The sequence below is a fragment of the Bufo bufo genome, chromosome 4, assembly GCF_905171765.1.
Source record: "Bufo bufo chromosome 4, aBufBuf1.1, whole genome shotgun sequence".
Taxonomy (NCBI): domain Eukaryota; kingdom Metazoa; phylum Chordata; class Amphibia; order Anura; family Bufonidae; genus Bufo; species Bufo bufo.
In genome coordinates this window covers 55994250-56016504 of record NC_053392.1, presented here as the reverse complement: position 1 = coordinate 56016504, position 22255 = coordinate 55994250, and the positions used below count along the sequence as shown (strand labels likewise).

At 44.4% G+C, this 22255-nt stretch overlaps 1 protein-coding gene across 2 annotated transcripts in view; it reads right to left on the bottom strand.

The window, feature by feature from the left end:
* Positions 1–22255, bottom strand: part of LOC120997259 (cytochrome P450 2C5-like) — a 77352-nt gene that overhangs the window by 36486 nt on the left and 18611 nt on the right. For both annotated transcript variants that reach the window (XM_040427271.1, XM_040427272.1), the window contains exons 3-4: positions 17256–17452; positions 12505–12667 (exon numbers count right to left, since the gene is read on the bottom strand). In XM_040427271.1, coding sequence (XP_040283205.1) covers positions 12505–12667; positions 17256–17438 — 346 coding nt within the window. In that variant the 5' untranslated portion in view covers positions 17439–17452. The remainder of the gene's footprint in view (positions 1–12504; positions 12668–17255; positions 17453–22255) is intronic.

Here is a 22255-nt window from a genome sequence, read left to right as displayed (position 1 = left end):
CATCCACTATTTTAGACACCACATACTCGACAGCATCATTAACAAGAACTGGCGGAGGCGAGGCTTTTGAAGGTACTACCGGTTCAAAATATTTTTTAAGCAGAGATTTATGGAACACATTATGAATGTGGAATGACTCAGGCAGCTCCAACCTAAAAGATACCGGGTTAATCACTTCCGTGATCTTATATGGTCCAATAAATCGAGGAGCAAATTTTTTAGAAGTTACCTTGAGAGATAGATTCTTGGAGGACAACCATACTTTATCCCCAACCTGAAAGTTTACCCCCCTTAAACGTCTCCTATCGGCCTTGAGTTTTTGAGAACATTGAGCCTTTTCTAGGTTCGATTGAACCCGGGCCCAAACTGTGCACAGTTCGGAGGAGAGTTTATCAGCTTCAGGGTTAGAGGAGGAGACGGACGACCCAGAATGAAAACGGGGATGAAAACCATGGTTACAAAAGAAAGGGGAGACCCCAGCAGAAGAATTGACACGGTTATTCAGAGCAAATTCAGCCAACGGAAGGAATTTGACCCATAATTGCTGGTCATCAGCAACATACAACCTCAGGAATTGTTCCACAGACTGATTAAGGCGTTCAGTCTGCCCATTACTCTCAGGATGGTAGGCGGAAGAAAAAGACAACGAAATTTTACATCTTTGACAGAAGGCCCTCCAGAATTTGGACACAAACTGCACACCCCTGTCCGAAACAATATTTTCCGGGATACCATGCAATCGAACAATTTCTTTCACAAAAATAGACGCCAGGGTTTTGGCATTCGGGAGTTTAGTCAGGGGAATGAAATGGACCATCTTGCTAAACCTATCCACCACTACCCACACTACAGTCTTACCCTCCGCCAGCGGTAGGTCAGTTATAAAGTCCATCGAGATATGGGACCAGGGTCTACTGGGAATGGGTAGGGGTCGTAGGTTACCAGCAGGGCGAGTCCTAGGTGTCTTGGACCTGGCACAAACCTCACAGGCTGACACATAGGACTTGACATCCCTAGTTAGAGTGGGCCACCAATAAGATCTAGAAACCAGATCCTTAGTGCCCTCAACACCCGGATGTCCACAAAAGGCAGAATCGTGACACTCACCCAACAGCTGGAGACGAAATTGTACGGGAACAAACAACTTATCTGTTGGGGTGGATACCGGTGCCAGATGTTGTTCCGACCTAATGCGAGCCGAGATATCCTGGGTAAGAGCTGCTAAGAAGATTTTTGCTGGTAGGATGGATTCAGGTGGTACCTCAGTAGGTTGAAAAGCCTGGAAGCTCCGAGATAATGCGTCCGCCTTCACATTTTTACTTCCCGGCCTGAACGTGATGGAAAAATCAAAACGAGTAAAAAACAGAGCCCATCTGGCTTGACGGGGATTCAACCTCTTAGCAGACTCGAGAAACATAAGGTTTTTATGGTCAGTGACAACAGTTACACAATGCCTTGCCCCCTCCAGAAAATGCCTCCACTCCTCAAATGCCCATTTAATGGCCAGCAGCTCCCTATTCCCTATGTCGTAGTTTCTCTCCGTGGGAGAGAATTTCCTGGAGAAGAAGGCACATGGTCTCAGATTAGTGAGGCTGGTAGGACCTTGTGAAAGGACTGCTCCTGCGCCGTCCTCGGACGCATCCACCTCCACAATAAAAGGTTTCTCCTGATCAGGCTGGATCAGAATGGGAGCGCTACTGAATGCCTTTTTTAATTTTTCAAATGAAGAAAATCCGCCCCTTTCTTAGTAAGGTCGGTCAACGGTTTAGCAATTACGGAAAAATTCATAATAAATTTACGATAGTAATTGGCGAAACCTAAGAACCGTTGTAAGGCCTTTAAGGATGAAGGTCTTACCCATTCCTTAATTGCTAGTACCTTACCAGGATCCATCTTGAAGGCGTGAGGAGTCAGAACATGCCCTAGAAACAGAATCTCCTGCACACCAAAGACACATTTCTCTTGTTTAGCGGATAGCTGATTCTCCCTCAACACCTCTAATACTTGTCTAACATGAGACACATGGGATTCGAAGTCAGGAGAGAATATCAAAATGTCGTCAAGATAGACAATAACAAATTTACCTAAGAACTCCCTAAGAATGTCATTCATGAAGTTTTGGAACACAGCTGGGGCATTGCTGAGTCCAAAAGGCATCACCTGATATTCAAAGTGTCCTACCGGAGTATTGAACGCCGTCTTCCATTCGTCTCCCTCCTTGATTCGGATTAGATTGTATGCCCCTTTCAGGTCAATTTTGGAAAACCAGGTTGCCCCCAGGACCTGGTTAAATAAATCCAGAATCAATGGGAGGGAGTATCTATTCTGGACAGTGATTTTATTTAATCTCCGGTAATCGATACATGGCCTAAGACCACCATCTTTTTTCTTAACGAAGAAAAACCCCGCCCCCATAGGAGAGACAGAAGGTCTAATATGCCCTTTACCAAGGCTCTCCTTAATATAATCTTCCATGGCCTTGCGTTCGGGCATAGAAAGATTATAAATTCGTCCTTTAGGAAACTTGGCCCCCTCTACTAGCTCTATGGTACAATCATAAGGTCTATGGGGGGGGTAGAACCTCCGGGGTTGGTGATGAGAATACATCAGAATATTCTCTAACAACAGAGGGTAAAGTATCAGACTTTACTGAGACCCCAGCCTGTACCACGGACAGGCACGAGTCACACTTAGGCCCCCATCTCACCAACTCCCCATTGGACCAATCTATAGTGGGGTTATGTAGTCGGAGCCAAGGCAACCCTAGTACCACCTCAGCAGGTAGGTTCTCCAGGACTAGAAGCGAACATCTCTCTGAGTGGCACACACCCACGGTTAGAGAAATCTCCGAGGTACATAAGCTCACCGTACCACCAATAAGAGGAGTAGCATCAATAGCCATGACATGGATAGGAGTTGGTAAGGCAAATATAGGAATACCCAATCTAACAGCATACTCAGAGTCAATAAAGCTAGCCGCTGAGCCAGAATCAATAAAGGCCTTACCCGGCCATTTATCTACTCCCAGAGAAATCGTAATGGGTACCGAAAGCTTACATTTAGAAAATTCAGGGTGTACCTGGTCTTTAGGTTGCCTTGCCTTAGGAGACTTGACAGAGAGGACCTTCTTAGGACACTGGTTGATCCAATGGTCAGAATCTCCACAGTAAAAGCATTCTCCACGTCTGCGGCGAAGATTCCCTCGGGTCATGCCAACCTGCATGGGTTCCTCGGTGGAGACCTCAGCATTGTCTCTGGGATAGGCCTCTGGCTGGACCACCATCTGGGAAGAGAACTGTTGTTCCTGTCGTCTCTCTCTAACCCGTCGGTCAAGTCGAACAACAAGGGTCATCATCTCCTCTAAGGTCTCTGGAAGTTGATAACTGACCAGAAGATCCTTTAATTTATCAGACAGACCTGACCTGAACTGACTCTTCAGGGCTGGTTCGTTCCATCCTGAGGGGACACACCACTTTCTGAATTGAGTGCAATAATCCTCCGCTGGTAAATTGCCCTGAACCAGTGCCTTTAGAGCCGTCTCGGCTACTAGAGCCCTGTCTGGTTCATCATAGAGGGTACCTAGGGCCTGAAAGAACCCCTCCACAGAATATAAACAACTGGCGCCAGCAGGTAAAGAGAACGCCCAGTCCTGGGGATCACCCTGTAATCGGGAAATGATAATGCCCACGCGTTGACTCTCGGGGCCAGAGGACACGGGGCGCAAACGGAAGTAAAGTTTGCAACTCTCCTTAAAAGAGAGAAACTTCTTCCGGTCTCCAGAAAAGGTTTCTGGGAGCTTAATCTGGGGCTCAAAATGCGGACTGGAGGCCTGAGGAGTGGAAGAGCCTTGCCCTAACTCAAAAGAGCTGAGTTTTTCCCCTAAATCCTGCACCATCTGCGTCAGATTAGAGACATAGTCAGTCAGGGTCACCAGAGGATTTATAATACAGTGGTTATTGGGCCTGTTAATCTGTAACGGTCGCGTACACACACACACAGGGGGGAGGGAAGTGACCACTGCGCTCCACCCTTACCCCTGGCCCTGCCTACTTGCCTCGCGAGTCCTAATGACAGGGGACAACTGGACGGCAATCCCTAACTTGGAGTAAGTGCAGGGATGACAGACAGACAAACAACAGGACGTGAACGGACCGAGTCAATACCAGGAAAGCTGCAAAGTACAAATGGAGCAAGCAGAGAATTGTCAGGAGAAGCCGGGGTCATAAATACCAGGAGAGCAGAGAAGTACAAGAGGAGTCCTAAGAGAGTAGTCAGGTGGGAGCCGAGGTCACAATACCAGGACGGATGCGCAGTACAGGAGGATCAGGCAAAAGGATGGTCAAGGAACAGGATCAGGTAAGTATTCAGCAGTCCAACAAATACCAGGAACCTAGAAATTAACAGGCAACCTGTAGCCAGCAGGCTGCCTGTATTTATAGTGGGGAGTGAGGGTCGTGTGACGTGGCCAGCGTCACATGACCGACAGACCAACCAGTCGAGCACCGAGTGATCAGCTCGGCGCTCAAGGCAGACTTAGGAGCAAGGAGCCACCCAGCTAGTAAAGCCGCCCTGGGAATGAGGTCAAACACAGAACCTCACTCCAAAAGCTAAGCAACAGTTCTGCGGGCAATGGGGGACCGAGTGCACCTTCGGAACCCCGTGACATGCCTGTTTCAAACAGCACTTGCACCCTAACAACAAAGGTTTGCTGGAATTACAGAGCTGTGTAATGGCAATTTGCGTGCCCAGTCAGTGCAGCAAGGTGTAATAGGATTGTTACTATTACCCAGGCTGTAACCTCCCCTACTGAACCCTGTTCAACATAAATGCTTTGGAATAATTCCTCCCTATCCTTTCAATACAACTTGAATAATCTTGCCCTGCACTTGTAAATCTTTTTTTTAGCACAATGACGTTTTTTCTAACACTGTCTTTAGCGCCTGCTGACACCTCTCCCTGCACTAAGTGCACTGGTAAATGGCAGAATCTAAGATGCCTGACACTATTTATTTGGCATCACAGGCATGGCTGGCTGCTGATTGGCTGCATGCATGGCATTATGGGTGATCCCGCCTTCCCAGAGTTCCTTTCTCCATGTCCTTACACATGCAGCAGCCATTTTAGGAAAAAATGTGATTTGTTACCACGGCTTTAGTGCGAATTTTTCCTGAAATTCGGAATGAATTCCATTTCGTCAGCTTCGATTTGCTCATCTCTAATTAAATAACTTTAATTATTTATTGTTAGGGAGAAAGATTAAAAAAATGAATAAAAAAATAAAAAAATAAATTTTAACCCTTTCATGACAAGGCTAAAAAAAAAACTGAATGCCCAAGCAACCTTCTGTGATTTTATGCACGTGGTGGTTTGGTGACCGTAGCCTTTTTGTTTGAGTACCAAAATAATTTTAGCGATTTTTTTTCACTTGATACTTAGGACTTTTTATTAGAATGGTTATTTTTTAGGTTTAATTTGGAGGAAAACCACTAATTACTATTACAACATATTTTTTAAATTATAGCTTTTTATTTCTTAAAAATAAAAACTGACACAAAAATTTATTATTGATATGGGTTTACTATTTTGTGGCAATCATTTTCATATGTAACATGTATAGGTTTGAACGAATGGGGTGACTATGGTGATGGTTTCTGTTAATGACTGCATTAAAAAAAAAATATACATTTTTTATTCGTATTTTTTACTTATATTTTAATTTAATTTTGGCACATAATATGTCCCTCAAAAGGTCATTAAAAGACCTCAGGAGAGCACTGACTTTTACCTTTTTTTTTCACTGTAACTGGGGTAACAGGGTAAAACAGCCCCATGTGGGGGCATTGCACACAGGCAGAGTTGATTAGGGTCTCCTTAGACCCTGCAGAACTGTTCCTGCCCCAGACACCCCCGACGGTCACATGACCGCTGTGACTAACAGAAGAAGCGGCACTGCCGCATCCTGCTCTCCATACCTGCGCTCGTTCAGCGATCTCTTCTCGGCACAGGAGAAAGCAGAAGCGGTAATAATCTGCTCCTGTCTTCTCTTCAGGGTCCCAGATGTGTCTTACAGCCGGGACACAACCTGCTCCTGCTAGATTGCAGGAGCTTTAAAGGGTTTCTATCACTTCATATGACATAATTAGCTGTCAGACACTAGCGATCTGCTAGTGTCTGCTCTGGCCAACCATCCTACTATAATCACTTGTGGGGCAGCGGTTTTGCTGAAAAACTAACTTTTATAAATATGCTAATGAGCCTCTAGGTGCTATGTGGGCGTCATTAGCACCTAGAGGCTCCGTCTACCTTCATACACAGCCGCCGCCCAGCGCGTCCCTCCAGCCCGCCCATGTCCTCCTCCGTGTGACTCAGCGGACGAGTTCTCGCGCATGCGCCGTGCGCGGCTGTATTCAGCGCATTTGAGATCTCAGCTCGGAGCGGTCAGACATTCAATGCGCATGCGCGGCTGTATTCGGCGCATGCGCATTGAATGTCTGACCGCTCCGAGCTGAGATCTCAAATGCGCCGAATACAGCCGCGCACGGCGCATGCGCGAGAACTCGTCCGCTGAGTCACACGGAGGAGGACATGGGCGGGCTGGAGGGACGCGCTGGGCGGCGGCTGTGTATGAAGGTAGACGGAGCCTCTAGGTGCTAATGACGCCCACATAGCACCTAGAGGCTCATTAGCATATTTATAAAAGTTAGTTTTTCAGCAAAACCGCTGCCCCACAAGTGATTATAGTAGGATGGTTGGCCAGAGCAGACACTAGCAGATCGCTAGTGTCTGACAGCTAATTATGTCATACGAAGTGATAGAAACCCTTTAATCCCAGCGCTGATCAGTGCTGGTGCAGCGTACTCAAGTTGTGTGCAATAGGTGTTTCTGGGTGATGTAGTGCAATATACACTAACCTGGTACAGCTGACTCTCTGCAAGGGCAGGTATAGGTAGAAATAGTTCGTGACGCCAGTGCCAAGTAAACGGTGGCACGCCGTTTGCGGATGCAGGAATAATTTGAGGAAACGTGGTGTTAAAACAGAACTTCAACTTTAGTAGTTTGCAGGCAGAGACAATATTGGAAACGCAGTTCCTCAGCATACAGTCGATTTTGCAATTCGGTCGATGCAGGCAATTCAGTACAGCAGGGTAATTACAGAGTGTAAAACACAGGATTTGCAGCAAAGGAGATTGCACTCTAACTCTGTCTGATCCTGGAATGTAGCAATTCTTCACCAAGGCCCATTAACCCAAGTCTGGCTTTATATCCTTGATTATGGCTTAAATAAGTACCTCCTCTGTTTCTCTCAGTACCTCTGGCTCCTCTGATCTTTGCCTCAGTCTCTCCCAGCTTCCTCAGGCTCTAGAAACTTCTGAGCTCTGGTCTAGACTGCTTCTGCACTCCACACTAGATCAGGTTACACTGCTTTGCACTTCCCTGACTGGCCTTATATAAACTAGGGCTCTCTAGCTCCCTCTAATGCCTAAGAGCTGGAATGACACCCCTAGCCGGCCTGTACTTGCAAGTTTCATAGCCACAGGGAAATACATGCATTACATTACATGACATTTTATAAAACTGACATATACCAACTTCCCATAATTAGGAGGGACGACAGCACACCAAGTGACACTTTGGTAGTGACGGGTATTACAACTCCCGTACACTACATACCCCACTGCTTTAAGCTGAGTACGCCCTCGTACTCCATCATGGGTCGCCCAACTGGAATCTCTACCTGAAATAGAAAAAGAGACATGCAGGCATACATATACGCAATTCAACTGCATTTACATCAGGTCCAATTGGCAAAGGTGCAGGGTAGTGACAAGGGGCGTCGTTCTCTTCTCTCAGGATAATGAATGGAACGGGGGCGCTGACCTGGCACAGCGTAACATTAGAACCAGGATAGTCCATGACAATGAATAAGTCCATGATAAAACAGTAGAAAACGGTATAAAAGTTCTTGGAGGCTCAAATAACAAACATGAGTCCGTACCCAGGTTATTTCTTATTAAATCACAGAGGCTCTCATGCGGTGGAGTCCATCTCTGGGCACAATACTTTAAAAGAGTAAGAATCTCAGAGGCTCAGGTATCTTTTGAGTCTGTCTCCGGGCACGGTTCCTTAGTAACAGGTTGCACAATAAAATGGACAGCAAAGACAAGTGCTGTAATACCCCTGATCAACCTGAAAAGGGGGTGAAGGGTAAAAGGTGCAACAAAGGAACAGGCACAACTTGGTGTGGGGTAACAAAAGCAGGCAGGAGGTCCTGGAAACAAACGTGGCCTTGCTGACTTTATGATTTCAGTGGTCAACACCTACCACTGGGCCGTGGACAAATTGGCAGCTGCAACAAAGGGCCAGCAACATAGGACTCCTGTCCTGGAAGGGTTAACATCACCTTCTGAAGAAATAAATCAAGGGCCTAGCAGGCTGATCACAGTGGCATATTGTAGCTACTTGGCTCTGCAGGGAGGTATCTTCTGTAGTATTCTTCCACAGGAGGATGGGCCCACATGACTGTATCAGGGGGTAGCTGCAGGGTAAAGGGGCCCCTAATAGGTATTGGCCCCATAGGCCTAGGGGTGAACCCTCTGGTGGGCCGTGCCGGCCCTGGCATGATCACTGCAGGGTGTGACATACTTGGTACCGCCGCAGCAAGCGGTCCGGTGCTCTGGGTGCAGCAATTCACAGCAATCGCGGGTCCGGTCTGGGGCACTGACGGAGCGGTGACAACAGAAGGCGGTCGGCGGGTGGTGACAGGCACCCTTACCTCATCCTTCCTCGGCGGCGTCTGGATCCTGGCGGTGTAGGTCTTACGCAACTCCCGCAACTTCTCCTCCAGCCGGACGATCTGCTCACCAATACTCTCGGTGTCGGAGTCGCTGTTCTCTGCTGGCGCCGCCGGCGCAGGTACAGTCACCGCTGATGCAGACTCGGCCTCTTCAGGTTCTGGACTTGCCTCAGGTCTCCGTCCCATCCGGATGTTCTGGAAGGTAGCACTCAATCCTCTTTGCTGCTCCAGCTCAGATAGTGTCTTCTCCCGACGTGGCAGCTCGGGGGAAGGGTAGGGGCTCACCCATTTCTCCAACACGGTTGGCTGCCAGAAGACGTTCGGCCCAATGAAGGAGCTCCGCTCCTGGAAGGCGTGATGGGCCGGCTCTGGAGAGCGTTCCGGTTCTCGCTCGCAGCCAGAGTAGTCTTCTCCTTCGTCTGCCTCCCAATCCTCAGGTCCTCGCTTCGGACGGGTCACAGCAGTCGCATAGGGGCCTCGCAGGCTCTCGGCAGGGGTGTACTCCACTTCCTCTCCCTCGCGGAGGCTGTGCTGGTACGAAGGGAGGTAGTCTCTCTTGACAGACCTGCGATTCACATAGAGGTCTCTGCCAGTAAGATAGTCCTGAATAAACCCGTAGCCACGGGATTTGTCAAACGACAGCACCACTCCCTTTCTCCTTTCCAGGCGGGGTTGGGTGTGCGTATGTCTTTCATGTATGGTCTTGGTTAGCTCCTCATACACGATCTTAGTCTTAGTATTCCGCTTGATAGCGGCCTCTCGGATCTCCGCCATCAGGGAAGACCATTTAAACGATGGCTGAAAAAAGTCCCTCCATGAGCCATAGTAGGGCTCGGGTTCCTTCTCCCTGGTGCGGCAGGCGGGTTGCTCCGGTCCCGGAGCGTAGGCCGGTGGAGCCTCCTCTGGCTCTACACCGGTGTCGGTCATTTTTCCAATCATAGGTGCGGACGCTGCAGCAACACTCTGTTCACAATCCAACATGCTCGATCCTACTGAGGAGAGCGATAGGGTCGCGTCAATTAGAGTAGCCAGCTCCTCCCATTGCACTGGGGAGCCGCCCCCCAGGTATTCCAGTATATGGAGGGCGGTGTCCATGCTGGCAGACATGCAAATGTCCAGATAAGCCGTGGCGCCTGCCCTTGACCTTCTTCCCGCTTTTTCCTCAGAAAGGCGCCAATTTTTCCCGCCTTTTCGGGATGAAGGTGACGCAGCAGTAAATTCAGCAAGCTCAGCGGCCATCTTTAGGTACAAACGCTGTCTGTTCACTGACAGCAAGCAGGAATGTTTAAAGTCCACAAAACCACAATCCAATGCGGCGATTTTCTTCCTCTGGGTAGCGCAACCCTGCACAGCGCTTTTTAGAGGTTTTTGGAACACTTTGGGTACGATTTTCAGTCCACAAAGTCCACTTGAATAAAGCAGGTATTTTGTCACTTTGGTCACAGGGCAACGGTATAAGGCACAAAGTACACGCTTCTTGCACTAGAAAGCGTGCGTATCCTGTTCGTGACGCCAAAAGAGAAGTGCAGCGTACTCAAGTTGTGTGCAATAGGTGTTTCTGGGTGATGTAGTGCAATATACACTAACCTGGTACAGCTGACTCTCTGCAAGGGCAGGTATAGGTAGAAATAGTTCGTGACGCCAGTGCCAAGTAAACGGTGGCACGCCGTTTGCGGATGCAGGAATAATTTGAGGAAACGTGGTGTTAAAACAGAACTTCAACTTTAGTAGTTTGCAGGCAGAGACAATATTGGAAACGCAGTTCCTCAGCATACAGTCGATTTTGCAATTCGGTCGATGCAGGCAATTCAGTACAGCAGGGTAATTACAGAGTGTAAAACACAGGATTTGCAGCAAAGGAGATTGCACTCTAACTCTGTCTGATCCTGGAATGTAGCAATTCTTCACCAAGGCCCATTAACCCAAGTCTGGCTTTATATCCTTGATTATGGCTTAAATAAGTACCTCCTCTGTTTCTCTCAGTACCTCTGGCTCCTCTGATCTTTGCCTCAGTCTCTCCCAGCTTCCTCAGGCTCTAGAAACTTCTGAGCTCTGGTCTAGACTGCTTCTGCACTCCACACTAGATCAGGTTACACTGCTTTGCACTTCCCTGACTGGCCTTATATAAACTAGGGCTCTCTAGCTCCCTCTAATGCCTAAGAGCTGGAATGACACCCCTAGCCGGCCTGTACTTGCAAGTTTCATAGCCACAGGGAAATACATGCATTACATTACATGACATTTTATAAAACTGACATATACCAACTTCCCATAATTAGGAGGGACGACAGCACACCAAGTGACACTTTGGTAGTGACGGGTATTACAACTCCCGTACACTACACTGGAATTAAAGTGCTGCCTGAATGTGTATATACTGTATGTGCTATCTGCACGAGGCATGTGCAGATAGGACGTATCTACCCAATGGGCAGTCGGGACGGGGTTAACATTATTTTGTGGCATTTATTTATGGTGTACACTGTGCGGTATAAATAACAAAACCTTATTATGTGGGTCAGTGCAATGATGATAATGTCATATTTCTATATATTTTTTCCTTTCCTCCTGCAGACTGTCAGCTCCCCAACTGCTGCTTTAGCTGCTCATATCTCTGCATAGGTAGCAGCTGGAGACATTCCAGGATTTCATACGATACCAAAATGACAGCATTAGCACAAAAAAACTGAAGATATCACTGTTAGAAATCATTGTATTGTCTGAAAGCTGACATTCCAAGCTTTCAAACAATACCAGAATACAAAGATACCAGCATTATCTTCACTACACGGGAAGATATATCAGTGTTAGAAATCGGGATGCAATAAATGCAGCTAAAAGTGAAAGTAAAATCAGGTTTTATTCCTGACTCGCTTTCTAACAGCAATATCTCCTGCTTATCTTGTGCTAATGCTATTATTTTGATCTTGTACGAAATGGAATGTCTCTAGCTGCTACCAATCCAGAGATATGAGCAGCTAATCCGACCAAGAACAATATCTGCATTGAGTTTATATGTTCTCCCTGTGTTTGTGAGGGTTTCCTTTCGGGTCCCCTGGTTTCCTCCCACACTCCAAAGACATACTGATAGGGAACTTAGATTGGGAGCCTCATTGGGGACAGCTTGATTCCGATGTCTGTATAGAGCCGTGGAATATGTCAGCGCTATATAAGTGCGTAAAATAAATAAATAATAAAGCATAAACTGGACTCCCCTCCGCCTTCTGCCCAAGCTGGGCTCTGGCAGAACAGTTAAGTGTTTTTCCCACAAGACCTGGTTGAGCTCAGGAAAACTGTTAGGTGGTTAAAGTGGTTGTGCAGTGGGTAAGAGGAGGCAATGTTCGTGTGAGCCCTGCTCCCACTTCAAGATTACATTGCGCCACAGTGTAATTACAAATGATGCGACCCGCAATGTAATCTTGAAGAGGAAACAGAGCACTAGCACCGACTCCTCCTTACTGCAAGGTTTCCCCATAGATGGAGGTCCCCATAGAGAGAAACTTTATGAACAGATTATTGTCAAAGGAACCTTCTAGTAAATAAGAACTTTCACAAAGTAGAGAATCATTTAAAGGGTAAAATGCTCAGATTAGTATTTTCTTTGACATTGTACTTGCCCATGGCTGTCAATCACAGTTGCCCTTCCATGAGTGATTATACGGGCTCTGCTGTCACAATGGGTAACAGGGTTATTGTTAGCTTATTTTTACCATGTCCATTTGATGTTTCGGTAAATATTGGTATGTCAGCTCTGTCGGCGAATTCATTAGCATGGTTGACAAAAGCGTCCTTTACCGCATCATATCCATACAAAACCACAACCTTCTGCATTCCTAATTGGACACTGAACACTGGGCCAAACCTGTTGCTCAGCTGTAAAATGAAATGAAGAATAAAATATAATAAATATAATAATAATAATAAGTATAATATTAAATATTTAATGATTTAGGGCTCATGTACACAGCCGTTGCCTGGCCGTGCCCGTATTGCGGCCCGCAAGTAGCGGGTCCACAATATAAGGGCACTAGCCGTGTTCACCCCCCATCATGGATGTGGAGCCATTCACTTGAATGGGTCTCCAATCCGGAAGGCCCGGAGTACAGCGGAGTGCTTCAATGGGGTTTCTCTCCGTGCCTCTGCAAAGCAAAAAAGTAGGGCATGCATTACTTTTTTGTGGTGCGGATGGATCACGGACCCATTCAAGTTGAATGGGTCTGAATCTGTCTACGGAATCCGCACTGATGTTGCCCATGCATTGGGGACTGCAAATTGCGGTCCCAAATGCACGGAACGGCTGACCAACGGCCGTGTGCATGAGGCCTTACTTTTACTAATAAATTATTACTGATACTACTGATGCACAGTATATAGTAGTAGTGAAATTCCACTCAAAACCTGAAAATTCAGCTGTAAATACTATTAACTAGTGATGGACGAACATCTGCCGAACTGCGAGTTTGCGGCGGGTCCCATTCATTTTAATGGCAGGCGAATCGGAAAACCATCAGCTCATATTTGCAGCCAAGAAATAATTACTAGAAGTGCACAAATAGTCCCACAACATGGACAGTGACATACCAGATGTATTATTCAAATTTGCGATCTCCATTCATTATTTTTTTCAATGCGAAAATATCGGCAATATAATTTTCGCATACGCGCATGCGCACACCAGTTATAATTATTTTTTCCAATACCGTTTGTCACTGTGTGTAGCAGAGGGAACGCAGCAAAACCGCAAACAAATGCTGCAGTACCCAAATGCACTATAAAGATAGTATGTTATTGGTATATAACACCCCCGCATCTATCCGTTTTTTTGGGGGGCAACTGGTATATCACACCAGTTATAATAATTTTTTCTAATTGCGTTTGTCAATGTGTGTAGCTGCAGAACCGCTCACCAGTCACAATGCTGCACAATACAAATCCACCATAATATGCTTTCTATGTTAGAAAGTATATTATAAGTGTATTACACCCCTATGTACTGCACACCTATCAATAGTACACCTATACCAGTCCTTAAAAGGACTTTTGTGGACCTATTTTATAGCGTTTTTTGTCCCTAACATAGAAACATAGAAACATAGAATGTGTCGGCCGATAAGAACCATTTGGCCCATCCAGTCTGCCCAATATACTGAATGCTATGGATAGCCCCTGGCCCTATCTTATATGAAGGATGGCCTTATGCCTATCCCATGCATGCTTAAACTCCTTCACTGTATTTGCAGCTACCACTTCTGCAGGAAGGCTATTCCATGCATCCACTACTCTCTCGGTAAAGTAATACTTCCTTATATTACTTTTAAACCTTTGCCCCTCTAATTTAAAACTATGTCCTCTTGTAGCAGTTTTTCTTCTTTTAAATATTCTTTCCTCTTTTACCTTGTTGATTCCCTATATGTATTTAAAAGTTTCTATCATATCCCCTCTGTCTCGTCTTTCTTCCAAGCTATACATGTTAAGGTCCTTTAATCTTTCCTGGTAAGTTTTATCCTGCAATCCATGTACCAGTTTAGTAGCTCTTCTCTGAACTCTCTCCAAAGTATCAATATCCTTCTGGAGATATGGTCTCCAGTACTGCGCACAATACTCCAAATGAGGTTTCACTAGTGCTCTATAGAGCGGCATGAGCACCTCCCTCTTTCTACTGGTAATTCCTCTCCCTATACACCCCAGCATTCTGCTAGCATTTCCTGCTGCTCTATGACATTGTCTGCCTACCTTTAAGTCTTCTGAAATAATGGCCCCTAACCTTTCCTCAGATACTGAGGTTAGGACTGTATCACTGATTTTATATTCTGCTCTTGGGTTTTTACGCCCCAGGTGCATTATCTTGCAATTATCAACATTAAATTTTAGTTGCCAGATTTTTGACCATTCCTCTAGTTTTCCTAAATCCTTTTCCATTTGGTGTATCCCTCCAGGAACATCAACCCTGTTACAAATCTTTGTGTCATCGGCAAGATTGCCAGATTTTTGACCATTCCTCTAGTTTTCCTAAATCCTTTTCCATTTGGTGTATCCCTCCAGGAACATCAACCCTGTTACAAATCTTTGTGTCATTGCCTTCTGCAATTTCGCTGATAAAGATATTAAACAAAATGTGGGTCCCAGAACAGATCCCTGAGGTACCCCACTGGTAACAAGACCATGGTCTGAATATATTCCATTGACTACAACCCTCTGTTGTCTGTCCCTCAGCCACTGCCTAATCCATTCAACAATATGGGAGTCCAAGCCCAAAGACTGCAATTGATTGATAAAACTTCTAAGTGGGACAGCATCAAAAGCCTTACTAAAGTCCAGATAAGCGATGTCTACTGCACCTCCGCCATCTATTATTTTAGTCACCCAATCAAAACAGTCTGTCCCTGCTCCACACAGCAACCTCTCCCTAAACTAACAAAAGACTGAATGTAAAATGGCGGCCATATCGGGTCTATTTATAAGGTAGGGGTTATGTCCATGTGCTGAAACTTTTCAATTGGCTGTACTGTACCACCTGATGGATGTGTCACATGGGTCAAAGTTCTTCACAATCTAAAAGAATATGGCTGGCGCGAATATCTCCATATGTTCACATGTTCGGCGAATCGCGAACGAGCAAAGTTCACCGCGAACCGACCGCTGGGTGAACCAAAAGGCCATCACTACTATTAACTACAGTATTCGCTTACCCCACTCAGGGGGTAAATGTCAAGGAATGTGGCCAGGGTGCTAAGGTTTTGCCAACAATCCACTCCGCCTTGGCCAGGGTATTAAGACAAGCTAGTGCAACAAACTGAATGTATGCCTCAGAAGGGTTCAGGAAGCTGAGATATTAGAAGCTGTTTGGTGTTGTCCTCACATGATAGATCTCCTATAATTGTACCTGTTCTTCCTGTGAGATGAAGGAAGAATGCATTCACAGATTTTCTACTAATTTTCTACTAATACAGTAGTAGAACATAAGTTGCTGTCAGACTCCATAGTGCCGACTACATCTGGCCATCACATCCAAGTGGGACTCCAAGTTGGAGGGCTCCATTCCAAAGATGTGCGGGTTCTAGATCCCATATCTGTCAGATATTTACTGTAGGGCATCTCCTGTGGATATGATATGAATGTCTGTGATGGGAATATCGGTTTAAATGTAGTCTGTCACATCTAAAATCGGTTTCAGAGTAAGCATACAGCCATGAAGGGTAGGTGCCTTGAAACAATCATAATTTTCATGGGAAAATCTGGTCCTCTAATCTGTAGACATACATCCCTTTTAATGATCGGCAAGTTTCCGGAAATTTGATTTGGGTCTCATTCAATTTGGACCCAAATTGACTCCACCCATATCAAAACTGCTTGAAAAACGGCAGAGACCATACTGGTGTTCTCCCTCTTCAAATATTCTCCCAAACATTCTGATTCAATACAATATGAATTTTTGTAATAATTTGGGTTACATTTTGATTCTATTCCTTTTCTGTTTATTCAAATAAGGTTTATGGTGCACCGAGGTACCCTGTTTGGTGCGTTGTTGTTTCACCAGTATTGTTGCCCAGTGCCTCCTTCTCTTATTTGATTGACAGTCCCTTAGATTATATTTAATCATATTACTATGAGCCTCCCTGAGATCAATAGGCTCTAACATCTGCCCAGGTTTACTAGTTTCTGACCTTTGCCCCAATTATAGTGATTAAGGATGAGTGAATCAAAGTCAATGAAGTGGACTTCAATCCTAATTTCAGGATAAATTCGATTCACCTTGAAGCCTAATTTCTTTGTGCCTTGCGGTAGCAAATGTATTTAACCTGATATAGTGTACAGAAACAAAAAAATAATATATACTAACCTCATCCATTTGCTTGCGACAGGCTGCCTGCCGCCATCTTGCTTGAAGAGCATGGTCGAAATCCCGGCGCGGCCAGCGTGTTGAAGTCATCTTGGGCTGCGTGAACTTCAAGCACGATAGCAGCGGCTGGCCCGTCGAGGTCGAATGGATCAGGTAGGGTTTTTTTTTTGTTTGTTTTTTAATTTTACACACTTATGTATATCAGACGCTGCGATCATGTATGAATGCGGCATCAGAGGAGTACAATAATGGGGGCGGCGCAATCATTACTCCCTGTCATCGCGCGAACTACTTAAGAAGTAATTCGTTACAACATTCGTACTAATGATTGTTCCAAAAACCCGCCTGTGTAAATGTGGCGCCAATCACACGACCAATAAGCAAAAGCTTGTTTGGTGGATGATTGCATCTTTCATACAACACCAAAAATCGTAGTTCCTCGGTAGCACATCGTCCTGTGTAAACAATGAAACTTTATGGGACAAATGATGGTAGGAATAATCCACCATCCAGCATAGCAGTAAATGAACTGTCAATGATCAGGAATATACGATTAGTGCCCGCTCTATGGACTCGTGTTAAAGGGCACTCAGCAACATCTTTTATCTCAGATATCCTTACCTGGGTGAATGTTTTGGAAGGGTTCTTTACATCAAATAAATGCATATTCCCAATGATTGGTAAGCAGTTTGGTCCTGGTGGAAAATTCTTGTTTTTGCTTTTCTTCGTCTTATAAAATACTTTGCTCAGAAGAAGAAAAATAAGGAGGAAGAGAATAAGTGTGATAATATCCACACTGAACATGGTGATGGTCAAATCTACATGGAGAAGGAGAGAGAGTTTTTCCATTAAAATTAAGTGATGAATTGTGTTTTCTAAATCTCCGTTGTCTATGTAGATAATGCTGTTGAGCATTATGTCATCATGTGAGGCAGAAAATGACCAAGCGAGTTATAGCCTCCAGCTCCACCCATACTCTTCTTACCCATATCTACCACACCACTTTATCCTTAGTCTACCAGGGTATAACAGGGCTTAGTCTTGGATACAGAATGAAGATGTGGACAGCGTCCTGCAAGAAGTTACAGTATAATACAGAAACAGCAGATCTGTGTACAAAAGAGCTCTACCTTTAACCCCTTAAGGACACGGCCATATTTCACCTTAAGGACCAGGCCATTATTTGCTAATCTGACCAGTGTCACTTTATGTGTAAATAACTTTAAAACGCTTTTACTTATCCAGGCCATTCTGAGATAGTTTTTTCGTCACATATTGTACTTCATGACACTGGTAAAATGGAGTTAAAAAAATAAATTTTTACTTAACAAAATGTTTTAAAAATTAGCAAATTTTCAAATTTCTATTTCTCTACTTTTATAATAGATAGTAATACCTCAATTTTTTTTTTATTATTTTACATTCCCCATATGTCTACTTCATGTTTGGATCATTTTGGGAATGTCATTTTATGTTTTGGGGACATTACAAGGCTTAGAAGTTTAGAAGCAAATCTTGAAATTTTTCAGAAGATTTCTAAAACTTACTTTTTCAGGGTCAGTTCAGGTCTGAAGTCACTTTGTGAGGCTTACATCATAGAAACCACCCAAAAATGACCCCATTTTACAAACAACACCCCTCAAGGTATTCAAAACTGATTTTACAAACTTTGTTAACCCTTTAGGTGTCCACAAGAATTATTGGAAAATAGATATAAAATTTCAAAATGTCACTTTTTTGGCAGATTTTCCATTTGAATCCATTTTTTCCAGGTACAAAGCAAGAGTTAACAGCAAAACAAAACTCAATATTTATGGCCCTGATTCTGTAGTTTACAGAAACACCCCATATGTGGTCGTAAACTGCTGTACGGGCACACGGCAGGGCGCAGAAGGAAGGGAATGCCATATGGTTTTTGGAAGGCAGATTTTGCTGGACTTTTTTTTGACACCATGTCCAGTTTGAAGCTCCCCTGATGCACCCCTAGAGTAGAAACTCCAAAAAAGTGACCCCATTTTTCAAACTACGGGATAGGGTGGCAGTTTTGTTGGTACTATTTTAGGGTACTTATGATTTTTGGTTGCTCTATATTACACTTTTTGTGAGGCAAGGTAACAAGAAATAGCTGTTTTGGCACTGTTTAAATTTTTTGTTATTTACAACATTCATCTGACGGGTTAGATCATGTGGTAATTTTATATAGCAGGTTGTCATGGATGCGACAATACCAAATATGACTACTTTTTGGGGTTATTTGTTTCAGTTTTACATAACAAAGCATTAAAAAAAAAAGATTCTTTCGTGTCTCCACATTCTGAAAGTCATAGGTTTATTTATTTTTTGGGCGACTGTCTTATGTAGGGGCTCATTTTTTTAGGATGAGATGACAGTTTGATTGGCACTATTTTGGGGTGCGTATGACTTTTTGATCGCTTGCGATTACACTTTTTGTGATGTAAGGTTCTTCTGATTACCTCCTCCCTTCAGTGTGAAATTCCGCGCCAGCGCCGTGCATCCGAATCACCGCGCCTGCACACAGCATTACCCATTATGGGCATCGGCAGTAGCCGCCAGCTAGATTGGGATGTTGGGGCCGGCGCATGCGCAATAAACGCTCGGATGCCGATGCCCATAATGGGTAGTGCTGTGCGCAGGCGCGGTGATTCGGATGCACGGCGCAGGCGCGGAATTTCACACTGAAGGGAGGAGGTAATCAGAAGAACCTAGGGCGGGCCAGAGTTTCTTCCTCATTGGTATAACAGACAATAAGTTGTAATTATACCTGCTTACCGTTGCAGTTGTGACGGTAAGGCTTTGTTCACATCACCGTTCAGCCTTTCCGTTCTCCTGCCCCGTTTAGGGGCAGGAAAACGGAAAGCATGTATTCGGCACATAACTGAGGCGAACGGAGCCCATGGGCCCCATAGACTATAATAGGGTTCGTTAGGTTTCCGCTCAGAAGAAGATTTTGGAGTGGAGACAAAAGTTGTGCATGCAGTATAGTCTATGGGGCCCGTGGGCTCCATTTGGCTCAGTTATATGCCGAATACATCCTTTCCTTTTTTCTGCCCCTAAACGGGGCAGGAGAACGGAAAGGCTGAACGGTGATGTGACCGAAGCCTTGGCATGTAAACAATGAAGTGAAGGCAGCACTAGTACTGCTTTTTTCAAACAGCTAATCTGTGGGGGTGTCGGGTCACGCACCCCCACTGATTTGATATTGATGGATAGGTCATCAATATAAAAAAGTGGACATCCCCTTTCAACTGATTTATGCTATTAGATGTGGCTGTGATATGATGATGGTCCCCACTAGAGATGAATGAACTTCTTGAAACTTGTTTTATGTCTGAATTTAAATAATCGGTTGTCAGTAGGGTTGAGCGAACCCGAACTGTAAAGTTCAGGTTCGTACCAAACTTTAGGATAAGCATACTACTTGCCCCAAGAGGCCATCACAGCCATGCCTACTAATAGCATGGCTGTGATTGGCCAGAGCAGCATGTGACCCAGGCTCTATATAAGCTTCAGTCCCGTAGCGCTGCACGTCACTCTGCTGTTACAAGTGTAGGGAGAGGATGCTGCTGGACTTATGATTTCAGGGAGAGAATAGGAGAGAATCTAACTCAGCGATCTACAGACAAATAGTTATGTGGGTGCAGGGCACTATCGTTTTACCCTGCCCTGAGCTCATTGACCAAAAAATACAAACTTTTAGAATTCTGTTAGTTAGGTGGGTGGCCATTTTATGCATGCTCAGTGCACCAGCACTGCATCTGAGCTTTTGGGACATTGCAAATCACAATTTTTTGAGGGGCAAACTACAACATCTGGATTAGTCAGTGTGCAATTTAAGGTAGAAATACACCCATCATTTTCTGGGGTTTTAAAATCACACTTTTTTCCCCCCAAAAAACAGTATTTTCCAGATCTGCAAGTGTTAAATTCAAGTTTAATATATACAGCTTTCATATTCTGTTAGCAAAAAAATACTTTTTTGGCAATCTACAACATCTGTATTAGTCAGTGTGCAATTTAAGGTAGAAATACACCCATCATTTTCTGGGGTTTTAAAAACACACTTTTCATTTTTTTTTCAAAAAACAGTATTTTCCAGATCTGCAAGTGTTAAATTCAAGTTTAATATATGCAGCTTTCATATTCTGTTAGCAAAAAAATACTTTTTGGGCAATATACAACAACTGTATTAGTCAGTGTGTAATTTAGGTAGAAATACACCCATCATTTTCTGGGGTTTGAAAAACACACTCTTTAGACAGAAAACACTAAGATTACAGGCTTATATACTGCTGTCAAATTCAGTTTTTAAACAAACACTCATTTAGGCAAAAAAAAATTGTTTGCAGCCTTTGATGCAGATGTCATTGTGAGATACACCATTAATACATTTGGGTTACATTCAGAGATTTTAAATACCACCATTTGGTGCACCAATATTGAGTTCAGGCCTACACTGGTTCAGGTCCTGTGAGATACACCCTCTACATACAGGGGTTTGAATTCGGCATTTGAAATACAGCCATTTGAAATACAGCCATTTTGTGCAAAGATATATTTACTGCAGGCCTACAGAGGTTCAGGCCCTCTGAGATACCACCTCTACATACAGGGGTTTGAATCAGGCATTTTAATACAGCCATTTGAAATACAGCCATTTTGTGCAAAGATATATTTACTTCAGACCTACAGAGGTTCAGGCCCTCTGAGATACTACCTCTACATACAGGGGTTTGAATTAGGCATTTGAAATACAGCCATTTGAAATACAGCCATTTTGTGCAAAGATATATTTACTTCAGGCCTACACTGGTTCAGACCGTGCGAGATACCTCCCTACATACAGCGGTTTAAATTAGGCATTTGAAATACAGCCATTTGAAATACAGCCATTTTGTGCAAAGATATATTTACTTCAGGCCTACACTGGTTCAGACCGTGTGAGATACCCCCCTACATACAGGGGTTTGAATTAGGCATTTGAAATACAGCCATTGGATATACAGCCAATTTGTGCAAAGATATATTTACTTCAGGCCTCCATTTTGTGCAAAGATATATTTACTTCAGGCCTACACTGGTTCAGACCGTGTGAGATACCCCCCTACATACAGGGGTTTGAATCAGGCATTTGAAATACAGCCATTTGAAATACAGCCATTTTGTGCAAAGATATATTTACTTTAGGCCTACACTGGTTCAGACCGTGTGAGATACCCCCAACATACAGGGGTTTGAATCAGGCATTTGAAATACAGGCATTTGAAATACAGCCATTTTAGGCAAAGAAATATTTAGTTTAGGCCTACAGAGGTTCAGGCCCTCTGAGATACTACCTCTACATACAGGGGTTTGAATTAGGCATTTGAAATACAGCCATTTGAAATACAGCCATTTTGTGCAAAGATATATTTACTTCAGGCCAACACTGGTTCAGACCGTGTGAGATACCCCCCTACATACAGGGGTTTGAATCAGGCATTTGAAATACAGCCATTTGAATTACAGCCATTTTGTGCAAAGATATATTTACTTCAGGCCTACACTGGTTTAGACCATGTGAGATACCCCCCTACATACAGGGGTTTGAATTAGGCATTTGA